Source organism: Cornus florida, unplaced genomic scaffold (genome assembly GCF_030987335.1).
Source record: "Cornus florida cultivar Cherokee Brave unplaced genomic scaffold, ASM3098733v1 CherokeeBrave_3.0.0_Hap2_Chr10, whole genome shotgun sequence".
Classification (NCBI taxonomy): Eukaryota; Viridiplantae; Streptophyta; class Magnoliopsida; order Cornales; family Cornaceae; genus Cornus; species Cornus florida.
The window spans coordinates 98,459,843-98,484,139 of NW_026775580.1; the positions used below are offsets into that span (position 1 = coordinate 98,459,843).

At 34.0% G+C, this 24,297-nt stretch overlaps 3 protein-coding genes and 5 non-coding genes across 8 annotated transcripts; all 8 read left to right on the top strand.

Annotated features, from left to right (window-relative positions):
- The first annotated feature begins 760 nt into the window (after positions 1-760).
- On the top strand, positions 761-5,490 carry LOC132276225 (large ribosomal subunit protein uL22y). Its single transcript, XM_059777564.1, has 7 exons — positions 761-880; positions 1,015-1,051; positions 1,217-1,257; positions 4,483-4,713; positions 4,827-4,929; positions 5,014-5,081; positions 5,191-5,490. The coding sequence occupies exons 1-7, from the start codon at positions 878-880 to the stop codon at positions 5,260-5,262; spliced, it is 555 nt and encodes a 184-aa protein (XP_059633547.1). The 5' UTR covers positions 761-877; the 3' UTR covers positions 5,263-5,490.
- Positions 1,609-1,738, top strand: LOC132280648 (small nucleolar RNA snoR74). Its single transcript, XR_009471653.1, has one exon. It is a non-coding gene; the product is annotated as a small nucleolar RNA snoR74 (small nucleolar RNA).
- Positions 1,946-2,070, top strand: LOC132280652 (small nucleolar RNA snoR74). The gene has a single exon (XR_009471657.1). It is a non-coding gene; the product is annotated as a small nucleolar RNA snoR74 (small nucleolar RNA).
- On the top strand, positions 2,492-2,621 carry LOC132280649 (small nucleolar RNA snoR74). The gene has a single exon (XR_009471654.1). It is a non-coding gene; the product is annotated as a small nucleolar RNA snoR74 (small nucleolar RNA).
- On the top strand, positions 3,126-3,257 carry LOC132280651 (small nucleolar RNA snoR74). The gene has a single exon (XR_009471656.1). It is a non-coding gene; the product is annotated as a small nucleolar RNA snoR74 (small nucleolar RNA).
- LOC132280650 (small nucleolar RNA snoR74) lies at positions 3,818-3,948 on the top strand. The gene has a single exon (XR_009471655.1). It is a non-coding gene; the product is annotated as a small nucleolar RNA snoR74 (small nucleolar RNA).
- Positions 5,491-9,707: 4,217 nt separating the features above from the next.
- On the top strand, positions 9,708-10,693 carry LOC132276226 (signal peptidase complex subunit 1-like). Its single transcript, XM_059777565.1, has 2 exons — positions 9,708-9,857; positions 10,225-10,693. The coding sequence occupies exon 2, from the start codon at positions 10,225-10,227 to the stop codon at positions 10,501-10,503; it is 279 nt and encodes a 92-aa protein (XP_059633548.1). The 5' UTR covers positions 9,708-9,857; the 3' UTR covers positions 10,504-10,693.
- Positions 10,694-16,273: 5,580 nt separating this feature from the next.
- LOC132276227 (nuclear pore complex protein NUP54) lies at positions 16,274-23,284 on the top strand. Its single transcript, XM_059777566.1, has 9 exons — positions 16,274-16,938; positions 17,048-17,101; positions 17,421-17,480; positions 17,618-17,728; positions 21,636-21,701; positions 21,788-21,874; positions 22,223-22,324; positions 22,416-22,565; positions 22,925-23,284. Exons 1-9 carry the CDS (start codon positions 16,549-16,551, stop codon positions 23,039-23,041), a joined length of 1,137 nt encoding a protein of 378 aa, XP_059633549.1. The 5' UTR covers positions 16,274-16,548; the 3' UTR covers positions 23,042-23,284.
- Positions 23,285-24,297: the final 1,013 nt, after the last annotated feature.

The following is a 24,297-nucleotide window of genomic DNA, read 5'->3' on the forward strand; positions in this document are numbered from 1 at the left end:
TTTAGAAGTTCTTTTGTCTCGGTGATTTTGAGAAATTTAGAGAAAAAACAAAAAAAGGGAATTTTTTTTTTTTTTTTTTTCATATTACGAGCCAAAATTTGTTCACAATTTTTTTTCACATTACAAGCCAAAATTTGTTCACAATTGAACCACATAAGCGGATTTTTTCTTTTGTCTTCTCACTTATCGTTTTCATAATTTAGCTTTGCACAAGAAGAGTCTATGGTATGTTTTAAGGCACAAGCCGCATAACTCAGCACGTGAAGTTGTAAACCCCAACTCCTGGTTTTGGATAATAATAACAAAAACAATAATTTCGTCATTTGGCGACTTAATGATACTAATTGTAGACAACTTATCGTATAAGAAAATTATAACATGATGCATGGGATATTATTTTGAAATTATTATTAAATTTTTTAATGCTTGAGCATACATACTTTATTGATGTAAGATGTCATTTATAATTTTGTCAAATGAAGGTATAGTATTTGGTACTCCATTAATACTTTTTCACCTTTCAAAATAAAAAGGTCTAGTTTCAAAATAAAAAAGTCTGGTGTTGAAGTTGGGGGAAAAAAGAAAATACCACTATCATGTGGGCTTATAGCCCAGCCTAAATAACCCAACTACTACTACTTTAAAAAGAACTAAAAAATAATAAAACCCAGCCCAAATGACCCAACTACTCTACTGGGATAATCCCAAAATTTTAAAAAGAAGTTAAAAAAAATAATAATAATAACCTCATATGGGCCTTCTATAGCCCAGCCAAATGACTCAACTACTGCTCAGGAATTAGGGTTTCGTTTTCCTATAAAATAAAACGAAGCCCTAATGCATAGCCTCCAGCTCTTCTGATAAAGCAGACGGAACCATGGTTTGTACTCTCTCTCTCTCTAAATTCATCCATCTTCTTTCTTCTCTGTTATCTATATATGTATAACATATGGGCGTGTATATGTATAACCATATTCATTGAACAGTCTTGATGCTTTTCTCTTGTTCTTTCAGGTGAAGTACTCAAAAGAGCCGAGCAATCCCACCAAGTGTGAGTGCTTCTCTGCTTCAAGCTCTTCAATTTATTATATCCCCTGCTTTGTTGCAGTTAATTTCTGGTCTCTTTGATCTGATCCATTTCAGTAGAGTATATCGTTATCTGTTGCGACGTTTCATCGTAATTGTATTCATTTTCTCTCTGTCTTTTGTATTGCAGCCTGCAAGGCTAGAGGATCTGATCTCAGAGTTCATTTCAAGGTATTATTATTTGTATTTTTTCTTAGGAATATGTTGTAGGAAATGCAATATATTATTAGGTTTTGGATTTTAGGATGGTACTCAAGTTCAAATATTTTCAATAATTATGATATACTTCTTGTCTTGATTTTTCTGTTCCTCTTGTATTATTGATTTTGGATAGATAGCTAGTGGTACGCCATAGTTTGGATATGGTTATCTGGGCCTTTTATTGAAATGTGAATTGGTAGTTGCTGATTGTAAATTTGTGATGGACACACTATTTATGGTTGCGTACGGTTCATATGTTACTTTTCTTTATAAACTAGGTCATGTTGTGAAATCTAGCAATTTTTGTTGGTTGACCTGATGAAAAAAGCAGGGATCTGTTGCCTATTGTGGACTGGTCTCTCGTAAACTTCAGGGAAATGAAATTGCATTGTTATTGGGTGAACCTCTGGAGTGATTTGTGAAGGAAGGTTCAGTAAACGATGGAACATTATATTGATATCATTCATTTAACAGATGCTCTAAAATTATTGTTGGAGCTGCTCCTCTCCTCCCCAAGAGTATATTCCTAGTCCAGTGTCTAGCTGAATTCAGTAGACTTTCTGCTAGAAATTTGGGATAGATGAATTAGATGCCGAACGTTTGTCATGTTAACTTCTTTTTATATATATATATTTTTTTGTGAGCGAATGACCTGACAAAAAAGGCAGTGTATTGCTTCCTTTGTGGCTCTACTCTTGTAGACTTCAAGAAAATCATTTCCATTGTTATTGGGTGAACCTCTTAATCTGTTTTGGTAACTGAAGGGTAAATGATGGAATATTGCCATTTAAACCTCTGCTGAAAAGAATTTTTTGGGACAGGCTTTCTCAAGTCTTTTCTTTTTGATGTGAGTACTGGAGCAACAGTGTCCTTTAGGTTCTGGCTTTGAAGAGTGGTTCAAATTGTTTAATAAATGACCTGTCTTCTGTTATTTACTTAAATCAGTTTGAAATTATTGGATGAGACATGATTCTGATCTATTAAATTAATAGATGCCCTAAAATTATTGTTGGAGCTGTTCTAAAGTTGCATTTTCTCTCCAAGTCTTCATAGTCTAGTGTTTAGTAGAATTTAATATCCTTTGAAATTTGTGATCCATAAATGAGATGCTGAACTTTGGCAATTTAAACTTGTCCTTTTTTAATTTGGGTCAAATGTAGAACGGATTTTATAATTTGTTTCTTTGTAATTGAATAACCTGTTGAAAAAAGCAGTGTCTTGTTGCCTTTGTGAGCTGGACTCTCGTAAACTTCAGGAAAATCATTGCCATTGTTATTGGGTGAACCTCTGAATCTGTTTATGTGACTGAAGGTTCAGTAAATGATGGAACATTGTCAATTACACCTCTGCTAAATGGATTTATTTTTTGTATACTGTTTCTAAGTTCTTTTCTTTTAGATGTGAGTGGTGGAACAGTGTCCTGTAGTAATCAAATGAGTCTCTTTGTCTATTAAACAGTATCACTTGCTCTTGAACAATATTGGATGGCACTCTTTAGGTTGTGGCTTTGAAGAGTAGTTCAAATTGTTTAATGAATGATGTGTCTTCTGTTATTGCTTATTTCTGTTTGAAATTATTTGATGAAACATGATACTGATCTCATTAAATTAAAATTATTGTTGGAGGTGCTCTAAAGTTGCATCTCCTTTATGTGAGTATTCATAGTTCAGTGTCGGTATTAGTTCTCTTTTCTGTAGGCTTATCTACTAGAAATTTGGAGGAGTTGAATCAGATGCTGCACGCTTGTCATATGTAAACTTCTTTTTTAGTTCTGGTTAAATGTAGAAGGATTTTTATAAAAAAAAATTATTTATTTTTTGTTATTGAATAACCTGATGAAAAAAGCAGTGTCTTGCTGTGCCTTTGTGAGCTGGATTCTCGTAAACTTCAGGAATATCATTTCCATTGTTATTGGGTGAACCTCTGAATCTGTTTTAGTGACTGAAGGTTCAGTAAATGATGGAACATTTTCTCTTTTACACCTACTAAATGTATTTTTTTGGGATTGTCATTCTAAGGTCTTTCTTTTAGATTCAAATGAGGTCCTTTGTCAATTGAACATTCTCGTGCACTCAAAAATATCGTAACATTAACGGTTGAAACTATTTAGGTTGCACCTTTGAAGAGTGGTTCAATATTTGATGTGGTTTCTGTCTTTTGCTTAATTCAGTTCGAAATAATTGGATGAAACATTGTCCTGATCTCATTAAATTAATTGATGTTTTAAAATTATTGTTGGAGCTCCCTTCTCTATAATTTCATAGTCTATTGTCTAGTAGAATTTAGTAGGTTGTTCTACTAGAAAATTGGAATATATGAATCAATCGCTAAACTTTTGTCATGTAAACTTCTCTTCTTTCCTTTTTTTAATCGGGTTTTCTAGTAGAATTCTGTAGGCTTTTCTACTAGAAATTTGGTATAAATGAATCAAATGATCCACTTTTGTCGTGGATTTTTTTTTTTATTTTTAATTGGGGTAAATGTGATAGGAATTTTGTAATTTGTTACTTTGTGATCGCATAACCTGATGAAAAAAGCAGTGTCTTGCTGCCTTTTGTGAGCTGGACTCTTGTAAACTTCAGGAAAATCATTGCCATTGTTATTGGGTGAACCTCTGAATCTGTTCAAATGACTGTAGGTTCAGTAAATGATGGAACATTGCCATTTACACCTGCTAAATGGATTATTTTGGATTATTCTTTCTCAATTCTTCTCTTTTAGATGCAAATACTGGAACTGCAGTGTTCTATCGTAATCAAATGAAGGCCTTTGTCTATTGAACAATCTCTTTTCTTAAAAATATACACTATTAATGGACGGAACTTTATAGAGTGGTTCAATAATTGATGCGTGTTGTCATTTTCTTAAATCAGTTTGAAATTATTGGATTATTTGGATTCTTAGATGTTAAAAATTGAAACTCTACATATATTTTTTTTGATTTAGAGACCACATTTTTTCAAGAGTAGTTGCTGGAACTCCATATTTTGGGTTTATGCCTGTGGTGCTAGAAGTACTCTTTTCCTGTGGTAGTTCTTTGTGTAGGTTCTTGTTCAAAATTTGGGTCTTTGTGGTTCACTTGAGATAACTCAGGATTTTTCTTTCTTTGCCATCCATAGTTCAATTATCTTTGCATCCATATACATGTTCTAATTTTTAATCGATAACTAACAGTGTGTTATATTTACTTAATAGAACACAAGGGAGACCGCGCATGCTGTCAGGAAGTTGCCTTTGACCAAGGCTAAGAGGTACTTGGAGGATGTTCTGGCCCACAAGCAGGCCATACCATTCACACGCTTTTGTAGGGGTGTTGGTCGAACTGCTCAGGCCAAGAATAGGCATTCCAATGGACAAGGTCGTTGGCCTGTCAAATCTGCAAAATTTATATTGGATTTACTAAAGAATGCCGAGAGTAATGCTGAGGTACCGACTCCTCTGTGCATGCCTAGTGTTTGTGACCTTAAATTTCTCATTACTAATCGATGCCCAGTAATACTAGCCTTCAACTTTTCTTTACTAACTTAATCAATCTCTAGGTGAAAGGTTTAGATGTGGATTCTCTTTACATATCGCACATTCAGGTGAACCAAGCACAAAAACAGAGGCGCCGCACATACCGTGCCCATGGAAGAATAAACCGTATGTTTGATTTCTTGCTTTTACATTGTTTGTGCATTTTTATGTTTCAAATATCAACATGAATGTATTCTCTATTTTGGCCAGCCTATATGTCATCACCATGCCATATTGAATTGATTTTGTCTGAGAAGGAAGAAGCAGTCAAAAAGGAGGTAATCAATCTTATTGATGTATCAAATTTTATAGCATATAATTAGAAGATTGGTGTTGAGAGGTATAGAAGTATAAATTTGATATTTTTTCTTTTTATCTTTTTAACAGCCGGAGTCTCAATTGGCAACTAGCAGCAGATCCAGGAAGTCCCAAGCTCTACGGAGTGGTGCTTCTTCTTAAATGTGACATTATATTACTAGCAATATAAGAAAGTTTTGAGATACTTTTTTGTCATTTCTTTTTGAAGACAAGCTTTGTTTTAATCATTTGGATGTTTTGTATTGTTACTACCAGATTCTATTTTTTAGTTAAATGTTTAATCAAAACTTATTTGGAATTTTTGATAACAACGTAATTGGATTCCCAGATAAATATAATTATGCATGTGATGCTATTTTGTTTTTGTAACTTTCTCATCGTTTAAACCATTGACCAATCGATTCTTTGGCTTTTGACGTTCATTTGGGATTAAGCTTGAATGTGCACTATTTAAAGTTCACATTTAAGCTTTCCTATGTCTCAGTGCGCACGTTCGACGGACATTGTGTTTGGTTATTTATGTTTTATGTCCATTTTGTTTACTGAATTTTGCCCATTTGAACCACTAGAAATACCGGGCAATCCTTTTTGTAAAATAAATTGTTTTTTTCTTTTTTGCTTTCCCGGGAGCAAGTTAACAATTCTTTGTATATATATATATTTGCAGTTTTTTGTTCAATGAAAATCAGCAAATAAAAGTTTTGATTAACTCCACATCAATTAAAAAAGAGAGATGGTTACTGATTGAGGAGATATTTCGGATTCAATTCTGTTTCGAATTTTGTAATGAATAAGACCCAAATTTACTTTCTAGTGGATAAATAATTGCTTAATAACTAATTATAACATTTGTGTCATTATGTTTGTGATGAGAAGAATAGATAGATTTGCTTTGTTGAGGGAAACAGACTTGATTAAGAAGGAAAGCAAAAAAAAATGTGTAATGTTCAACTTTCTTGACGAGACATTTGTTTCAACACAAGAGGATAAATTAGAAATATTAAAAATATAGTGTAATGAATTCTGAACTGGGACACTTATTTTGGAATAAACAAAAAAGGAAAGGTGGACAATATTTTTTTTTCTTTTATCTTTTTGAGTTCATTATTTGGCACTGTATTTTTTAGTGCTATTAAATTTGAACCATACAATATCATTAAAATCGAGAATTGAGCAAAATTATTTTGGGATGCAACAATTTTATTTTAGTAATTCATAATAAATTAACATTTCTCTAATTGTGAAAAATAATAAAATAATATTTTTCTAATTCTCATTTTGAAAAAAAATAAAATAAGATTATTTTAAAACCAAAATTGAAAACCAAAGCTCACATTTGTAAGAGTTGAGAATTGTGAAGGAAATATGAAAAGAGTTTTTAAAAGTAAAACTAAAAAGGTCACCAAACAGGGCCTAGTGTTCCAATTTGATACAGACTTTCTCGATTAATTAAAAATAGTGGATTGATAAAACTCAAAATTAAATACTTAAAATATAAGAGCTAAATTTTAAATATTGAAAATTTCTGTGATAATTATAGTTATTTCAATATTAGAGATCTCAATATTGCTGGAGGAGGCATTTTTATGGCATCAAAAATTTTCATCGAGTAATCCTTGATTGAACCTTACCTACCACCACAACTACTAGTCCAGGCCTTCAAGTTAGTTGATTATTCTCCATTCTCCAAGCTCCTTCAATACCAATACTTTGTGTTCCCCACTGGCAGTGTCATTTCAAGGACTGATTACTACTACCTTCTCCTGACACCCCCATAAATATAATACTCAATTCTTTAAAATTTTAATTAGATGGTACATTATATGCACTGAAAATAGTAATGAATCGTATGAATAAATTTGAAATCAAAGATTTGGAGTTAAATAAAATCGTAGTCCATTAAAACTGATAAATAAAGTAGGGTAAATTACATTAACTTCTCCTGTAGAATGCCTAATAACAAGGGTTTCACATTATGATGTCTCACCTGTAGTTTCAAAAAATAATAAATAATTTTTCTTATTAACATGGTCAGAGTAATATTGACCTCCCATATTATAAAATCCGTTCATGATGAAAATTCAAATTTGAATGTGATACAATGAGATAGAATGCAAAAGAAACAAAGATAGGAACGGGATCCCATTTTTTTTATCGGTCTGGGTAGAAACAAAAGATCAATTTCCATAAGAATAAATACTCATTTCATAATTCAAATTTCTCTAAGTAGGATTTAAACATACAACTCAGTTAACAGCCGACGGTTCTACCACTGAGCTACTGAGGAATAACGGGAGATTAGATTTAGCCAATATATTTTTCTCTCATGCCTTTCTTCGATTTTGTCCTTCCATGCGATCGAAAAATAAAGAAATGGTTAACATATTCAAGATAATTATGTATTTACAAAATACCGTTTCAATTCATCCTCTTTTTTCAGATCCTTGTTTTGTTCGGTTGGATGGAAAAGAAGAGAAGAACTAACCAAATTCCTTTGTTCATTGCGAGAGAAGGGAAGAGGGAATTTTAAATTATTTTTACCATTATACCATTCATTATTTTTTTCCCCCGGTAAATAGCCATCATCTTTACTACTCATTTAAACGATAGCATTAATTTTACTCTAATTTATTGTTTGCTTTATATATATAATCATATTTCATCATGAATAATAATAATATAAAAAAATGTACCCCCCTATCTACATACTTTGTTGATAAATATTATCCCAGTAGAGTCATGTCAAACTAAAATTCTTATTTTCAGCCATATGCATTGTATTTAACTTGCATTACAACATGAAATCTGAACACTTAAAATTATTTGCACCACTAGTTGTAGTCTTACAATATATGACAATACTAGTGAAGTAACTACTGTTTTTCGAACTAGGTGTGAACAGGATTCTTTTTTTTTTTTCGTTCTAAATATGTTCTAAAAAAACTGTTATGGCATTGTATGGTTCTTTATGTAGACTCTGTATTTTTTCTTCTATCCTCTTTTTTACTAATAAGGAAATTATATAACAAACAATCGATATATATATATATATATACACACAGACAAAAGATCCAGATCTCGACCAAACAAGGATTACATGACCTGGGGTACAAAAATATGATAAAGGAAAAGGTGTGTGTGTGTATATATATATAAAACACACGAATCATAACTTGATACGTTTGTTTGTTTGTTTGTTTGTTTGTTTTTTTTTTTTTTTTTTTTTTTTTTTTTTTTTTTTTTTTGCGTAAGATGAGATGTGTAGGGTTTAATTTTTAATATTTGGAAAAGATAATATTGTAATTTAATAGTTTTATAATAGCTCCACTTATTTTCTCTCCTGTCTTCCGCTCAAATTTGAGCTGATGAAAATTTGTAAAGGAGGAGGGATAAGACATCCCTCCTATTATCCTTTCCCTCCGTGTCTCCTTCCTTCCGAACAAATGAATTTTGTTCCTTCCATCCTATTTTCTTTTCACCCCTCTTTCTTCCTTCCTACCGAACAGAGCATTAGACGAAAAATAAAAAGTGATCTTTTTAATAATATAAATAAAATTAGTCCCAACTCAAAAAACAAAATATACAAATATATATACACCCAAATTTATAAAAACAAAAGTTAATAAAATTAAAAAAATAATTAAAGAAAAAAAACCATTAAACCTGATTTAAAAAACCCAAATCTAATATTTCTACAAATTTTTCAATAGAATAAAAATGCGTTCATAACAACTGTAAACTTGTAATGAGAGTGAAAGGAGAAAACTTGTTGAAAAGAAAAAGATAAAACATAAAAATATATATATATATATATATGAAAAGTTTTAGTCATTTTTCCAAACAACAACTTTATTGTTGGTGTAACTTACTCAAAAATATTTTTAGTGCTGGTATAAAAAATGTGAACGAGAGAGAGAAAGAAAGGGAGAAAAAAAATATTTAATGATACAATTTTTTGGGGCTAATATTAAATTTCTATATTGGTTAGGATTTATGGTAAAACGTGAATGAGAGTAGGAGAGGGGAGGGAAAAAAGTCATATAAGGATGTTTAAATTTATATATTAATTAGAGTTCAACCAGACGAAGAAACGAAGAAGGAGAGAAAAAAGAAGAAGTTATTTTAGAATATAAATATTTAAAGCCTAATATAAAATTGAAATGAATGAGGAGAGAGAGGAAATAGAAAAAATAAGTTATTTTTTAATATAAATATTTGAAGGCTAATGTAAAATCGAAGCTAGGGGAAAGAGACAAAAAAAAAAGAAGAAGTTATTTTAGGATATAAATATTTGAAGCCTAATGTAAATTTTTTATATTTATTAGAGTTTAACAATATTAAGGAATAATTATAGTATAACTATAAGAAAATTTTAAAATTTTGAGGCATTCCTATTGGATGCCTAAAGGTTGAGCCGACCTGTTATTTACCCAAAATTAAAATATTAAAGATGTTTTTATGACTGTCTTATGTATAATTATCATTTCAAACTCTCGGCACTATCGACGGAGAAAGTCATTGTTATTTTTAAAATTATACAGGAAATTTATGTTATTTAGTCATTCTGCAGGGGGGTGAGAGTAATTTACCCAACAAAGAATAAGGACTAAACCTGGGTTTGACATGCATTTTGGGTTTATATTGTCTATAAATCTATAAGTCTATACCAGTAGCTGTATCTTCCACACATACCCTCTCCCATTCAGACATCGTTGGCAAACTGTTTGGCTTCATCGGTGAGTCACGCCTCTCTCTCTCTGCTCCGATTGATGGATTATCCATGAATTTCAGTGTCTCTGTACGAATTTATGTAAATCTCGATTAATTAATTTGGAGTAAATTTTTTGACGGCGATCAATGGTACTCCTTTTCTTATCATCGCTGCTGTACCAGATATTAGTCTCTCTAATTTATTCGTACGTATATGTATGTTTGTGTAATTGTGTTTCTGATCGATGGTTTTTGGGGTTTCTGATCGATGGTTCGATGGTTTTAGGGTTTCTGATCACTCACATTCATGATTCTGTGATCCATGTCCAATTTCTGATGAAGTTCATTTTTTTTGGATATTATATTTAATAATGTCTCTCTCATCTCATGTAGATGGATTGGCAAGGGCAAAAGCTAGCGGAGCAGCTGATGCAGATAATGCTGTTGGCCTTTGCAGTCATTGCGTTCGTTATTGGCTATGCCTTGGGCGAGTTTCAGCTGATGCTTCTCATATACGCAGGGGGTGTCGTTTTGACTACTCTTATCACTGTACCCAATTGGCCTTTCTTCAATCGCCACCCTCTCAAGTGGTTGGATCCTAGTGAAGCCGAAAAGCATCCGAAGCCTGCACCTGCTACTTCCAATTCAAAGAAGAAGACTGCCAAAAAGTAGGTCATTGCACTAATCATATTTGGTATTTTGTTGGGTTCTTTGTTCTGGATGTATTAGGTACCTTGTGGCTGTGACTTTTTTTCTCTATGGATCTATAATGTTATTGGGTGGTCCAAATGTTACAATGTTATACCATGACTAAAGAAATTTAAATTTTGCAACCTCAAGTTTAATTTATATTTTTCGTTTATGGGTACTGTATGTTTGAAAGTTTTCTCTTTTATTGAATGAAGAAAACAAGTAATTCCTTCCGGTTAATAATCAAATTGTTGATTCATTGTAACGTAACTTTGCAAACTCTCCTCCGGAGAACTGGATCCAATCCAGTGTTGGCCATTTCCTCTTCGCCTTATATGTTTATGAGGAGCAGAAGGAAAACTGCCTCCCACCTCATATCGTGAGTGGCTCAAGTTACTTATGAAAAGTTGTTTCTGCTTTCACTCTCTTTGTTCCCTCAAACCTTCTTTTCGGATCATAGTGCTCTCTGGATCAGAATCTGAGATAATGAGTGACCGAGTAATGGTACTAAACTCATGCACTTCATTCACTCAATGTGAAAGCAAACTTTTTACCTCGTTCACTTTGCCCAGTCAATAAAGAGTCTGTGGACCTCCAAGAGCACTGTACTTAATAGGTTGAGTGAGTTCGGTGCTCACAATACAACTCCTGTACCACTAATACCCTTAAACCAGGTTTTCCTTGCACATAGACTGCTGCTATTGAAATAATAATAATAATAAAAATCTGCTGCAATCCTTTTCACTTTTGTGCATCATTTTTTCATTTTTGCATGAATCAATTTTTAGGTGGTGGTGGATGGGGTCATCTACAATCCATATGCCACTAATATATCTTTAATCATTTTGTCAAGGTCACATCATGATCATGAGTCACAAATCAGTTATTTAGGATATATATAGTGAGACGTTGACTAGAGTTCGTACTACATGTGGAGAAGCTGGGGATTTTCTCCATAAAAGTAGGAGTACCGCAAGGATCTGTGTTAAGTCCATACCTATTTACAGTAGTGTTGGATGAAATAATGGAAGATATCCAAGAAGAAATTCCAAGGTATTTGTTGTTTGCGGATGACATAGTTTTAATAGATACGTCGAAAGAAACTTTAGCAACAAAATTAGGACTATGGAGAAAAGCTTTAGAAGCAAGGGTTTAAAAATTAGTAAAAGTAAAATAGAGTATATAAGATGTGATTTTGATGAAGTAATAGAAGAAGACAATATAAATATTATTATTCGAGATCAAATAGTTACTCAAAATGACTATTTTTCCTATTTAGGGTCATTATTACAAAAAAATGGGGAGATAGATGGTAATGTAGTAAGAAAGATTGGAGCAGGGTGGACAAAATGGAGGCAAGCTAGTTGCAGCCTATGTGACAAACGAATCTCAAATATATTAAAAGGAAAATTCTATAGGTTTGTTATTAGGCCAACTATGTTGTATGGAGCCCTGTGTTGGGTGTTGAAAAGAAACAAGAACAACACATTCATGAAGTGCAAATGAGGATGTATGATGCATGATAGGAGTAACTAGAAGAGATAGGATTAGTAATGAATGAGTGAGGGGTAAGTTAGGAGTAGCTCTTATTAGTGAAAAAATTAGAGAAAGTAGGCTTAGGTGGTATGGACATGTACAATGTAGAGCCGAAGATGCATCATTTAGGAGAGGAAATTTTTTTTCCCTAGAAGATAAGTGGCAATGAGGCCACCCAAAACTTACATGGGATGAAATAATTAAAAATTATTTTTAAAAATTAAATATTGTAAGAGACGAGGTTTATAATAGGAACGAATGGAAAAAGAGAATTTTATGTGGCCGACCCCATCAATATGGGACAAGGGCAAGGATTATGATGATGATTATAGAAAATCATGCTATGGCCTCATCAACACAGGAGTTTCTAGTAGAAGACTTATAGTTGATTCAGATAGACCTGCGTACTGCCAATAAAGTTAGAGATACCATCCTATAGAAAATGAAGATAGATACATATACATATATATATTTATTTTCTGGGTCAAAACTACGAAGAGCCAAATTTTTTAATTTGTTCTGAAATCTTTTCTTAGTTTAGCCAAGTTTCTACAAGCTTTAAGCAATAGATGTGACATTCTCCTAGTCTTTCTAAATCTTGTAGTTATAAATGAAATCCTCCGCCAGATTCTGAAATAATTAAGTAAATAGATGCAGTTTGAAGTTCACTGGTATTATGAGGTATCTTATATGAGCATTTTAGGAATTCAAATATTGGACAAGTAATCAGGAACTTCATTTAGACCTTTGTTTAGTAATAGTATATTCATATTTGTTTCCTAGGTGTTTACTTATGTTACTTGTAGCCATCTTTACAAGTTTGGGTGTTCAAGGCATACTCCTGAAATCTGTCCTAGCATAGCCAAGTTTCTACAAGCTTTAACCAATATAAATGTGAATCTTTGGAGCATGTCAGAAACACTACTAGGGAGGGATGGAGGGAGGGATTAATGAAGCTGAGGACTATTGGGTTTGATGCATTAATTTTTTTTTTTTTTTTGATAGTATTTTGATGCATTAATTCAGAAGAAGGAACTGCCATGGTTGCAGTCTGAGGTTCACTGATGTTATAAATGAAGTGTACATGAGCATTTTAGGAAATCTAAATTTGAAAACCAGTCGAGAATTTTAGAATTCAACCTTTGTTAATATAGTCATTGTTTTGTGGGAGGTGACTTGTGTTAGTTGTAAGCTTGAAGCCATCTTTACAAGTTTTGGGTTCAAGGCATACTCCAGAAATCTTTTCCTAGTATAGCCAAGTTGTACAAGCTTGAAGCATTGGCTGTGAATCTTTGGAGCATTTCAGAAATACTACTGGGAAGGGAGGGGCTGAGGGGTTTTTGTGCAAGAGAAGCCAAGGACTATTTTGTTTTGATGGATGAATCTGAAAAGGGGAACTGTCCTGTAGTTGCGGTTTGGGGTTCACTGGTGTACAAGGTAACATATATATGGGCTTTTTAGGAATTCAACATTGGACAACCAGTCAGGAATTTCAGAATTTGACCTTTCTTTTGTGTAATATTTGTTTTGTGGGAGTTTACTTATGTTGGTTGTAGCCATCTCTACAAGTTTTGAGTTCAAGGCATACTGGTATTACGAGGTAATGAAAATGACCATTATATGAAATAACACCGAGCAAGGTTCAGAATTTGACTTTGGGTTAGTATACAAATAGGTGGCTTAGGGTTGTCAAGTGATGCCACTGGTAGCTAAACATGCATACGGTTGGTGAGGTTCAAGGTCTAGTTTGGCCCTCTAAGCATATAAATATTGTTATTAAGACATACATTTTATTGTAAAGTGTGAGATCAAATAGGATTGACAGCATCAACCCTAGAGAACTAAAAAAGGCTAGCCAGGTTACTTAAGACATAATTAGTCATGCTAATATCAGGCATTCAATTTTGTATTTGTTCATATAATTCCTTCTCGTGATTGTTGAGCTGCAATTCTATTGACATTGCATTTAGCTTATTTTGTGAAGGGTAGTCTACCCATCCTTAGTAGTTGCTATTGTTCAGTTGTTATTGTCATTCACTTGTTTTGTGTATGCTCTTGGGACAGAGGTGTGTTTGAAACAAACATGAGTGAGTGTACAAATTATGACCTGTCTCTTATATTAGTAGAAGCTCTATGCGAAGTGTTATTGGGTAAGCTCTATGCGAAGTGTTATTGGGTAACAAGTTTGATCTTTGCAGAAGATGCATGATCTGTTTCAATTCATTGATGTAGAGTGACTGGTTTAGTCAGCCATTTTGGTATATCATGCCATTTCTTTATGCAAAAGGTAATTGTCTAAACCCTTGACATCTGATAAGTACACATATCTCCAATTGATCCTAAAGAAATACTTTATGTAATGTTCTCTTTTACAAGGATACGAGGGAGATCCCCCTATAAGCTGATGTGGTTCTTTTGGGAGAAGATGAAAAAAGTAAAATGTCATAATTTTAGGTACAGGAAACTTGGAATTGTGACTTTGTATTAACCTGCAAGCGAGTCACTGGAATCATTTCCGTTTATATCTTCGGGAAAAATTATGGATGAGTCCTACCTTTAGCTCAAGAGAACCAACACGTAAAACTTTATAATTTATGTCTAAAAAGAGTCCTAATTTATAACAGTAACTCTTTTCTTATTCTTGGGTGAAAAATTTATTTGCTTGGCAAATTTTTGGCTGCTTGATTGCGTGGACGTGCATATGTGGAACAACTAAGGTTATCCCTGTAAAGACACGAGTGGTCTTGACTCTTGATTGTCAACTACTGTTGGAATATTATCCTTGTCTCGAGTTTCTACTCTCTCAGCATGGTGGATCTTTGAAGAGACCGTTTGGAAACGAAGATTCTTGGCCTCTAATGGTAATTGGTGTAATGCAAAGAGACTTATTTCACTGCAAAGTCTTTCTGTTCTATAGTTGAGATGGAACAGTTGCAGGAGGTTTACTGATTACGCGCACTTCTTCTGTCTTCAACCAGGCGTCCATCAAGCATCACTTTGCATGTTCATCCCCACGATTCAGTTGAAAGTGTGTTTCATGGGGCTGATGCTCATATTATTTCGCACGTAGCTTTAATCCTATGTTATCAATTTCAATCTCCCAGCTGATGATGAAACTGTGGAGTATTGATATATTCACTTCATCTTACTGTCAATTTCCAGCAGTTCCTACACTTTTTTTTAGCTGCTATGTTTGATGGTTGCATGTTATGGGTCTCTAACTCCATGTTCAATCTCACTATTTAAGTATTCGTGAATGCAAAGGCCTTATTTGTTGACGGGAGGCAACCCAGGCGATGCCTCCATGGACCAAAGCCTGCCTTGTGGGTTTCTGTCCTACTTTTTATGCATACTGTGGCGAAGTACTAAGGTAGGTGTGTGTGGTATGGGACAAAACTGAAAAAATGAGCATAAGAAAGAAATTTCTAGTGCCAATTGTAGTTAAGAATTTCTTTGATATTTGTAAATTATTCAGGGTGGAGTATTTATTATATGGTCTCGGGCCATAACCAAATCTGTCAGCTTTATCTCACATTTTTTTGTTTGTGTTAGCACGCGGGACGAGAATAATTTCTCAACTCAGTTGAACAGATTGAGCAGCAGAGTAAACCAAAAATACAGTTGCAAAATACATGCCTCATCAAAAGTGTACCCAGCTGACCAACTATAAATCCCACCTAACAAAGAGCCATCCGCTGTAAAATGTGTTATAACTGCATCCCTCTATAATAAAGTGGTGTATTTGCTCATCCTAAACTCGAGTCCAGACAATGCATTTGGTGGGTGTTTATGCAATTTTGTCTTAGAACATTAAAAGTTTATACCATGGAAAGAGCAGTGACTGAGAGGGATGGGGGGTTCCGTTAGCATAAATTGAATCATTGCCTAAACTATTCATTCGAAAAAAAATAATAATTAATGGATTTTAATTGAGACGACAAAATTAGATTTTTTTTCCTTAACTAACGAGTAATGTTATAAAAATCAATCTTAATTTTTCAAAAGAATAAAAATACTTTGTTATATTTATATAGCTATTATGAATGAATTGCCACGTTAAATCAGTATATACTTCGATAATAAAGCAGTTAAGTATATCATTTTCCTTCACTAATATAATTCATGATTATAATAACAAACTACAGTATTGTAGTCAATTTTAAGTCTGAACCAAGATAGTATTATACTACCCACATATTAAAAGCCCCAATTCCTTCCTAAACTCCTAGTCCTAGCTAAAACCCTTTCCTTTTCCTCCTCATTTCTAAAATACTTTTGGATCCAAACGGATGCAAGTTTCTTCCATCCAAACACCTCCCAAAGCGGCTACTCTGTGTACAGTACATGTATGCAAACTCATCACACCAAACCTCCATCTCCTTCCAATTTAGTCCCTCAAAAATGGCGGCAATTGCTTGACAACACTCTAATCTAAATATCTAGGGCATAAAGTATTGTTATCCTCTCACAGACAGATTGTGATTCGCTACAATGTTCGGAGCTCAGGCCTCTTCGTCGGCCTTCGGGACCCCATCTTCAACCCCTGCCTTCGGAGCTTTCGGCACTCCCTCCTCCACTCCAGCCTTCGGCACGCCATCGACGCCGTCCTTCGCCACCGGATTCGGCACATCCCTCTTCTCCACCCCATTCTCTCAACAGCAACAACAGCAGCAACAACAACAGCAACAGCAACAGCCCTCGATGTTTCAGCCGCAACAGAGCGCCAGCGCTTTCGGCTTTTCGACTCCCTTCGGCGCCACTCCTCCGCCGCAATCCACTCCTTTCGGACAGTCGGCGACTCCCTTCGCTAATTCTCAGTTGACCACTCAAATGGCGCCTGTCGCTCCTCTTCCTTTCTCTCTCGCTGATCGCGATATTCAGGTCAATTCTACATCTTCTGCAAAACCCTAAACCCTACCCCTACATTTATTCAATTTCAATTTGATTATTATTATTAATCTTTATTAACGTTTTGTTTTTGTATTATTAGGCTATTGTTGATGCTTATAAGGAAGAGCCTGGGAACCCTAAATATGCTTTTAAGGTTCTTTTCTTTGTTCTTCGTTTATCTCTGATAGAAATGTTACATGCAATGTAATATACTGCATTTGTTTGAATCTTATGATTCGTGTATAAAATGAATGAAATTACTTCAATAAGCTGTAAGTGCCTCGGTTGCAAGGAGGCTTTTCTTCCTATTGGTCCAAAAAAACAAGGAGGAATAATGTTAATATCCATAACTTATTTTCTTATTATTATTGTTGTTTTTGTTTTTATTATTATTATTGTCATCTCCTTCTCAACAACCAAACTGAGTGTAAAGGATTGTGGGATTTACAAAATATTTTTCTATTGATTTGCAGCATTTGTTGTTCAGTGTGACTGAACCTCAATTTAGGATAAAGCCTGCTGGCGTATCAGACGTGAGTCCATTAACATGCCATTGACTCTTGATTTCTTGCTCTTGTTGTACAAATTCTGGTTTGTCGTTAGCATGTTGTTTACTTTGTTAAGGGTTTTCTTTTTCTTGCTAAGTTTAAGCAATACTTTGCTTTGCCAGATCATGTGGGCGGAAGCAATGGGGAAGCTGGAGGGTATGGAGAGTTCTGATAGGGAACGCCTTTGGCCTCAGCTTGTTCAGGGTTTCAAAGATCTTTCACAGCGCCTGAAGGTACTTCTTATAGCTATGGAGCATAAAGGTCTTTGCTCAATGGCCCATTAATTATATGAAAAAAAAAAAAAAGGATTTTTTTTCTTTTTCTTGGTACAAGCACATGGGCTTTTAATATCAAGTAGACTGCCGAGGAGATGGTCCATTACCTGGGAAACTATGTTGGGTAATAAATTATTCTATAAACACCAACATACAAACACATATGGTAGGTATGCATGCATGCTTTTATGAGTGTGCAATTATGTTTTTGTGTTGATATTGCAGTATTGACAACTTAGCAAAATATTCATTTAACTTCTATTGATATTAGTTTTGGCTTAGCTTTTAGGAGCTAAAAGATTGAGTCACATTGTTACATTATAAGATCAAAATAAACTCGTGCATTTCTTTATTCTATTAATTTTAATTGAATTTTAATATTGAGTTGTATACTCAATCAGTAAGTAATTATGTGCTTGCTTGCACGTGAATGTTTTACTTGTGAGCATTTAGTTCTCCTTATCAGAACAGATGCACTGAAGTGGAGATGCATTGTTAATAGAGCTACCTGTGAAGTGATCCCAATATATTAACATGCTTGTTGGTTTGATTTTTATTATTTGTAATTTCTTATTGAATTAATGAGCTAATTTATTGTCACTAATTAATTTATTCTTATATGAATATATATATATATATATATATATATATATATATATATATATATATATATAAATTCTGGAATCAGTGTTGATTTATCGAGGTAAAAAAAAAATGTAGAATGAGAGAGTTGCAATTGTCGGTCCATTTGGCTAACAGTGAAACAGTCCAAAAAATGAAATGAACTCTGTTATCAAGAAGGATTCCTTGACCCTTATTTGTAAAGAACTTTGTACTGAACTTGAGGAGGATTAGCTAAATCACATTGGTGAAATATGGCTCATGTTGGTAAACCATATTATCAATTTCAACATGGAATATGTACATACATATATTTATGTATAATTTTAGAGAAAGAGGGAGGGAGGGAGAGAGAGAGTGAGTTAAAGTTAAATATCAGCCCTTACGTAATTTGTAATGGATTTTGGAGCTGCCAATCTTGTTAGACCCTACTTTATTACAGAAGAAATTGCCTGTAATGTTACAGGAAAATATTTTACTGTTAACGAATGTTGCCAATTGTTCTGTACTTGATGGACGTTAGTTTTGTTTGATGACTGTTATGGCTTGATATTTATCCAAAAAAAAAAAATGGCTGTTATGGCTTGACTTTATTTTTCCCCCTTGGCAAGAAACTTGCACACCCATTTGTCACTAAGAGGACTCGAACCTTCACCCTCCACTTTGGAAGATAGAGGAGATACCACTGGGCCATAGCCCTTGGTGGTTGTTATGGCTTGACTTGGTCAAAAACAGAATTGGGTGTGTGGAACTACAATTTTCCCACTTTAACTGCAGTGATCTTCTACACTCTTCTAATGGTTGGGGGATAGATATGTTGATTTGAAGGATAGATCTACTGAATTGGAAGCAATAAGGGTTATTTTCCAGATTTACATTGTGCCAATCAAATCTGAGGTATTTTTGTCCTTTTTTTTTTTTAATTTTGGTTTTAGTTCCTTTTTTCTATTAGCCGTAGTCTAGTAGTCTTGATAAATTATATATATATATATATATATATATATATATATATAATAGCATAAATTTTATATTTATAATCAAAGATGCATGCTCAAGATCTCTAAGGTCCGTCATTCTCTGCCATGCTCTTACTTTGTTGATTTCACTTTATTTTGCCAACCCTTCAAGGACCTCTCATTTGTTCTCGTAGACAATCTCTAAGAACCCATGCATGGCCCTCAATTTCCTCTGACTCTATCACATCCTTCGTATTGTGAATTGAAGCTCCGTTGATTTTGACCATCTCCATGTTTCATCTTCTTTCGTCATCTTTAAAACCCTATGTAATTGTTTTATATATCAAATATATGCTTGTATAATTGTACATATATTTGTAATTTTTTGGAGTCTAGGGATTGAATATGAGTAAGAGAACAAATAGGGGATGATTTGTAAATATATACTGCATTGGGAGGGTAATGATTGGTAGGTTTGATTATTCACTTTGTTTGCTGTAAAATCATTTCCAAAGTAGATGCCGGTGTCATTTTTGGAAAAATGCCTCAAAGATTTAGTGTGCATGAAGTCCTCATTGTTGTGCGTTCTTCTTTGTGCATGGGTATGTGTAATCTTGATTTGGCATAGACATAAGTACATGTCTTTTATTTTTGGTTATATATTCAATTTCCAAAAATATATTTAATAGTTATAAATTAAATATAATAATATTATAATCAAATTGGTAAGGGTATCTTTGTCCAAAATATTATGGTTTAAATCTGTGTTACATGTACTTGGGTACATGTGCGGGTATGCATCCACGTGTTAGATGTGTCAAATCTTTAAGCATAGGGTCACACGGACACCACTACATATTCATATTATTCAAATTTTTTTTATTATTTACTTTTGATAAGTAATATCTTTATTTTATTTTTAGAGTAAAATAATGTTTTTAGGTAACATAGTGTTCAATATAGGCATTTCACTCTTTTTTTTTTTTTTTTTTTAAACTTTAAACTGATGGTGATTTTCCCAAACCTTAGGGGAGGTCAGGGTAATTTTCCCTAATATATATGAAGATTTGCTACCATAATTGATCCAAAGTGTTTCATTAACCACTACTGAAGCCCCATGTCTAGAATTTTTTTGAGGTATTTACCTTTTACTCTCAAAACATAAGACAACATACTAGAAATTGGCCAACAATGCCCGTACCCAAACTAGACAAAAAATAGGACTCGAGTAGAACATGGACTTGATCATTATAGGTCTCAGGATCATACAATAAAAACCGAAGTAATCTCTAATGCTTATCTATTTTTTCAACTTGTTTCCTCTTGATACTCTTTAGGACATCGAACAGGTGGAAAATGAAATCATTTCATTTTGTTTGCTGCTTCTCACGGGCTAAAATAATGCCAAAAATTTCCTTTATAATGAAATTGCTGCCTAAATCTGGATAACCATTAGAGGTATGAAAAATCATATTTCATTTGATTGTTATAGATCCACTATGGCAATGGTGTAGAAGAAAAGAAAAAAAAAGAGTGAGAAATGGTGTAGAAGTAGCAGAATTAGAAATGAACACATGCGTGAGGTAGTTGAAGTAGCTCCAACTTGAAATGGGAGAAAATCCAGTAAGATAGTTTGGACGTGTGCAAAGAAGACCACTATGTACATCATTTAGGAAGAATGACATGGTCCACATTAATAAGTGTAATATTAGGAAGGGGAAAGACCAAACCAACATGGGTAGAGTTAGTAAGGAAAGAATGTAGTTTTCCTGAGGCTATAGCCTTTAGATAGAGTAGAATGGAAAAATAGGATCCATATAGTTGACCGCAAGCAGTTGAGTAAAGGCTTTGTTGAGTTGAGTTTAGTTTAGAACTTGTAGACTCAGGCAAGGATTTTGGATTTGTCGATGAACACATGTATGAGAAGACATCTGCAATTCTTGGAGGGAAGGAAAGAAAAGTGGGTTGTGAAAATAAAATTTTAATTATGCTTATGGCACGGATTCTGAGTGAATATGTTGTTGATCTATTGGTTTTTGTCATGTAGTTTTTTGGCATAGTTGGTGAGTGCAATTTTTTGTTCTGGGATGCCCATCTCTTGGGTGCTTTCATGTTAATGCAGATCCCTCTCATCCCCTCTCTTCTCTCTCTCTCTTGAATCCTCCCTCTCACCACCCCACCCCCCCCCCCCCCCCCCCACAAAACAGATTTTTCTTTTGTTATTATAATAGTCCCTTTGCAGTTTGTGGTTATTGAATACTTAACAGTTTAAGGTTCAATTGATGCAGCTTCAGGATGAAGTAATAGTTTCAGATGCTGAGAGATTGAGGATGACTCAAAGCAATGTGAAGATGGTAGTTTCTCTCACTCTCTGTGTCAAGGACTTGAATTATATTTATATATGGTAAGTGGATTTGAAATATTCTATGTCCCATTGCAGCTTCAACGGCATTTGCAAGCTGAGACTCTTCCTTGGATCCAAAGAATGAGACATAAAGAGCAAGGTCTTCAAAGGCGCCTCCTAAGGGTACAAATTTTCTTTTTATATGTTAAACTTGTGTATAAAAGAGGAATGATTAGATTGCACCAAAAACTAGGCAATTTCCCTTCTGGCCTGATTAGTTGCCATCATCTACCGAAGACGAAAGTGGTTATGAAGCATGTTTGTAAAACATTTCTGCAGTCTGATTGAACACTTCTCTTGTTGTTTATATAATTTTTTTCTGACATGTCTGGGTTTTATCAGATGATTTGTCCAACCTGGACGTGTCTTTTTCATTGGTTCATTCTATATCATTCTTGTGTAAAAAATTTTATTCATGCAGTGTTAGATCTACTTTTTAGTTTTAATGCTGCTGCTTTTTGTGGTAAAAAGATGATGAGAATAGTGGAGGGATTGGAGGGGAAGGGTTTCCGAGTACCTTTAATGAAAGGAGAAGCTGAATTGGCTGAGAAATTGGCTGCAATAACTAGACAGGTTTGTGTTCATTGTCCTTTTATCCTTCCATTTCATGCTTCCAACTCTTGGCAGTAGAAGGAATTGTGCTGACAAGCAGACACATCTGCAGTTGAAAGGATCTGGAGCAGAGCTTTCTAGGAGGGTCCAAAACTTGATCACCATATCCCGTGTTCAGGCAAATGCTGGTGGTGGTGGTGGTTCAATTTATCTTCCGGGATCAGCGAAGATACATGAACAGAGTCTTGTCGATATGCAGGAGGTAAGTGGGCAAGGTTTGAAACATCATGCTTAAGGCTCAAGTGTGTCCATTGGGTGCTGTTATAATTATCAGTGCTTTTTATCCTGCGTTATGCATTATGCGTTGTCAATTAACACGTGATTTTAAAAATATTAACAATATTAGCATTACAAAATGCTACTATTCTCCTGTCAATTCATTTTAAATTCTAAGAGTATAGGTCCCATGTATTTGCTGTTTCTCATGGTTCGGACTCCGTAACCACCTCCTTTATTTAAACCATGAGTGGGTGCTACCAAAAATCAAATATTAGTTCTAAAATTTTTACGGATCATAAAACATGTAATGCCGTAGCGAATGATCCATATTTTACTGGGCAGGTTGTACAACAGCAGACAGAAGCCATTGCAAGGCTTGGCAACGTGATGAAGCGAGATATCAGGAACATGGAGATCATAATGGCAGAGGATGCGGAGATGACAGAAGAAGTGAGTTAGAGTCAGTGATACTCTAAATGCCCGAAATATTTTCTGCATTTTTTCAATGATAATTTTTAACCTAACAAGATTAACTAAGTTATTAACAGTGACTTACATTCCGATATTCCCTAACAACAGTGTTATTTTAATGATATCAAGGCATTGGTAATTTGCTCTTGTTCCTCTCTCTCACAGACACTTGTGTTGTATAAGAGACATTTCATGTTGGCAATTGCTTATTGTGTTTGAAGTTTATTGGTACATCCATATTTCATATTCACACCTTTGTTGTGGATATTTTTTTTTTTTGATTAATTTAATCTCTATGAGATAATAGGACCAGAGTGCTGTTAATATGCTGGTTGGTGGTGGCAACGAATGTTGCTAGTTTGCTAATAAAGTTTCAGAAATAGTGCTTAAGATCGATATTTTATAATGGTCACATTAGAATGAGGGCTTATTCATCATGTATTGGAGAAAATATATTGAATTTCAGCAGTATACAATCGAGGCCTCTACGAGACTATTTGGGTCATTGGGTGGATCTAGTTGGTTGATTTTTTACTGGTCACTCCACTTGCAAATGGAACTGTGAATTGGACAGAGTTGCGATTAGGCAATTGGCACAGACCGTTTTGGAAATCATTCATGTGGTTCAAAACTGTAGCTACGGTTTGTTTTCATAACATTCTTTGAAGTTGGTACATCTTGCTAGCCCTCTGGAGTTAAACTTAATCTAAGTTTCCTTTAAAGTCACGAGAGTATTTTAATGCGTAAAGATTAAATTTTTTAATAAAAATACCTTAATCACAGTATCTTTGAAATGAATCTTTACTGTTAAAATGTTCATGTTACTTAGAACTCTAATATTTGATTTTCTAAAGAACAACACAGCCCGGGTTGACTACATAAATTCAGTTAATAGAATGCACTTCAAACTGTTGAAATATCGGGAAGGATTTTGACAAAAGTGAACTGTGTGACTAGACCTCTAAAATTTGACTCTCTATATGAATGGAGATGTACAATCATAAAGCATTTCTTTTGCCCTTTCCACAGCAGTCACATCTGTTGGGAAAATCTATTACGAAAGTTATTCATGGCCTTGAAGGAAGGAAATAATGGAGATAAAGTGTGCCGACACAGGTTGACACTTGGGCCTGAGGACGCCTGTAATTTGAAGGTTGTTAGCATAGAGAGTATATAAATCAGACAATATTTATGTGATGATTTGTCACAGATTTTTGGTATCAAAATTAATTTTTAGTCAAATC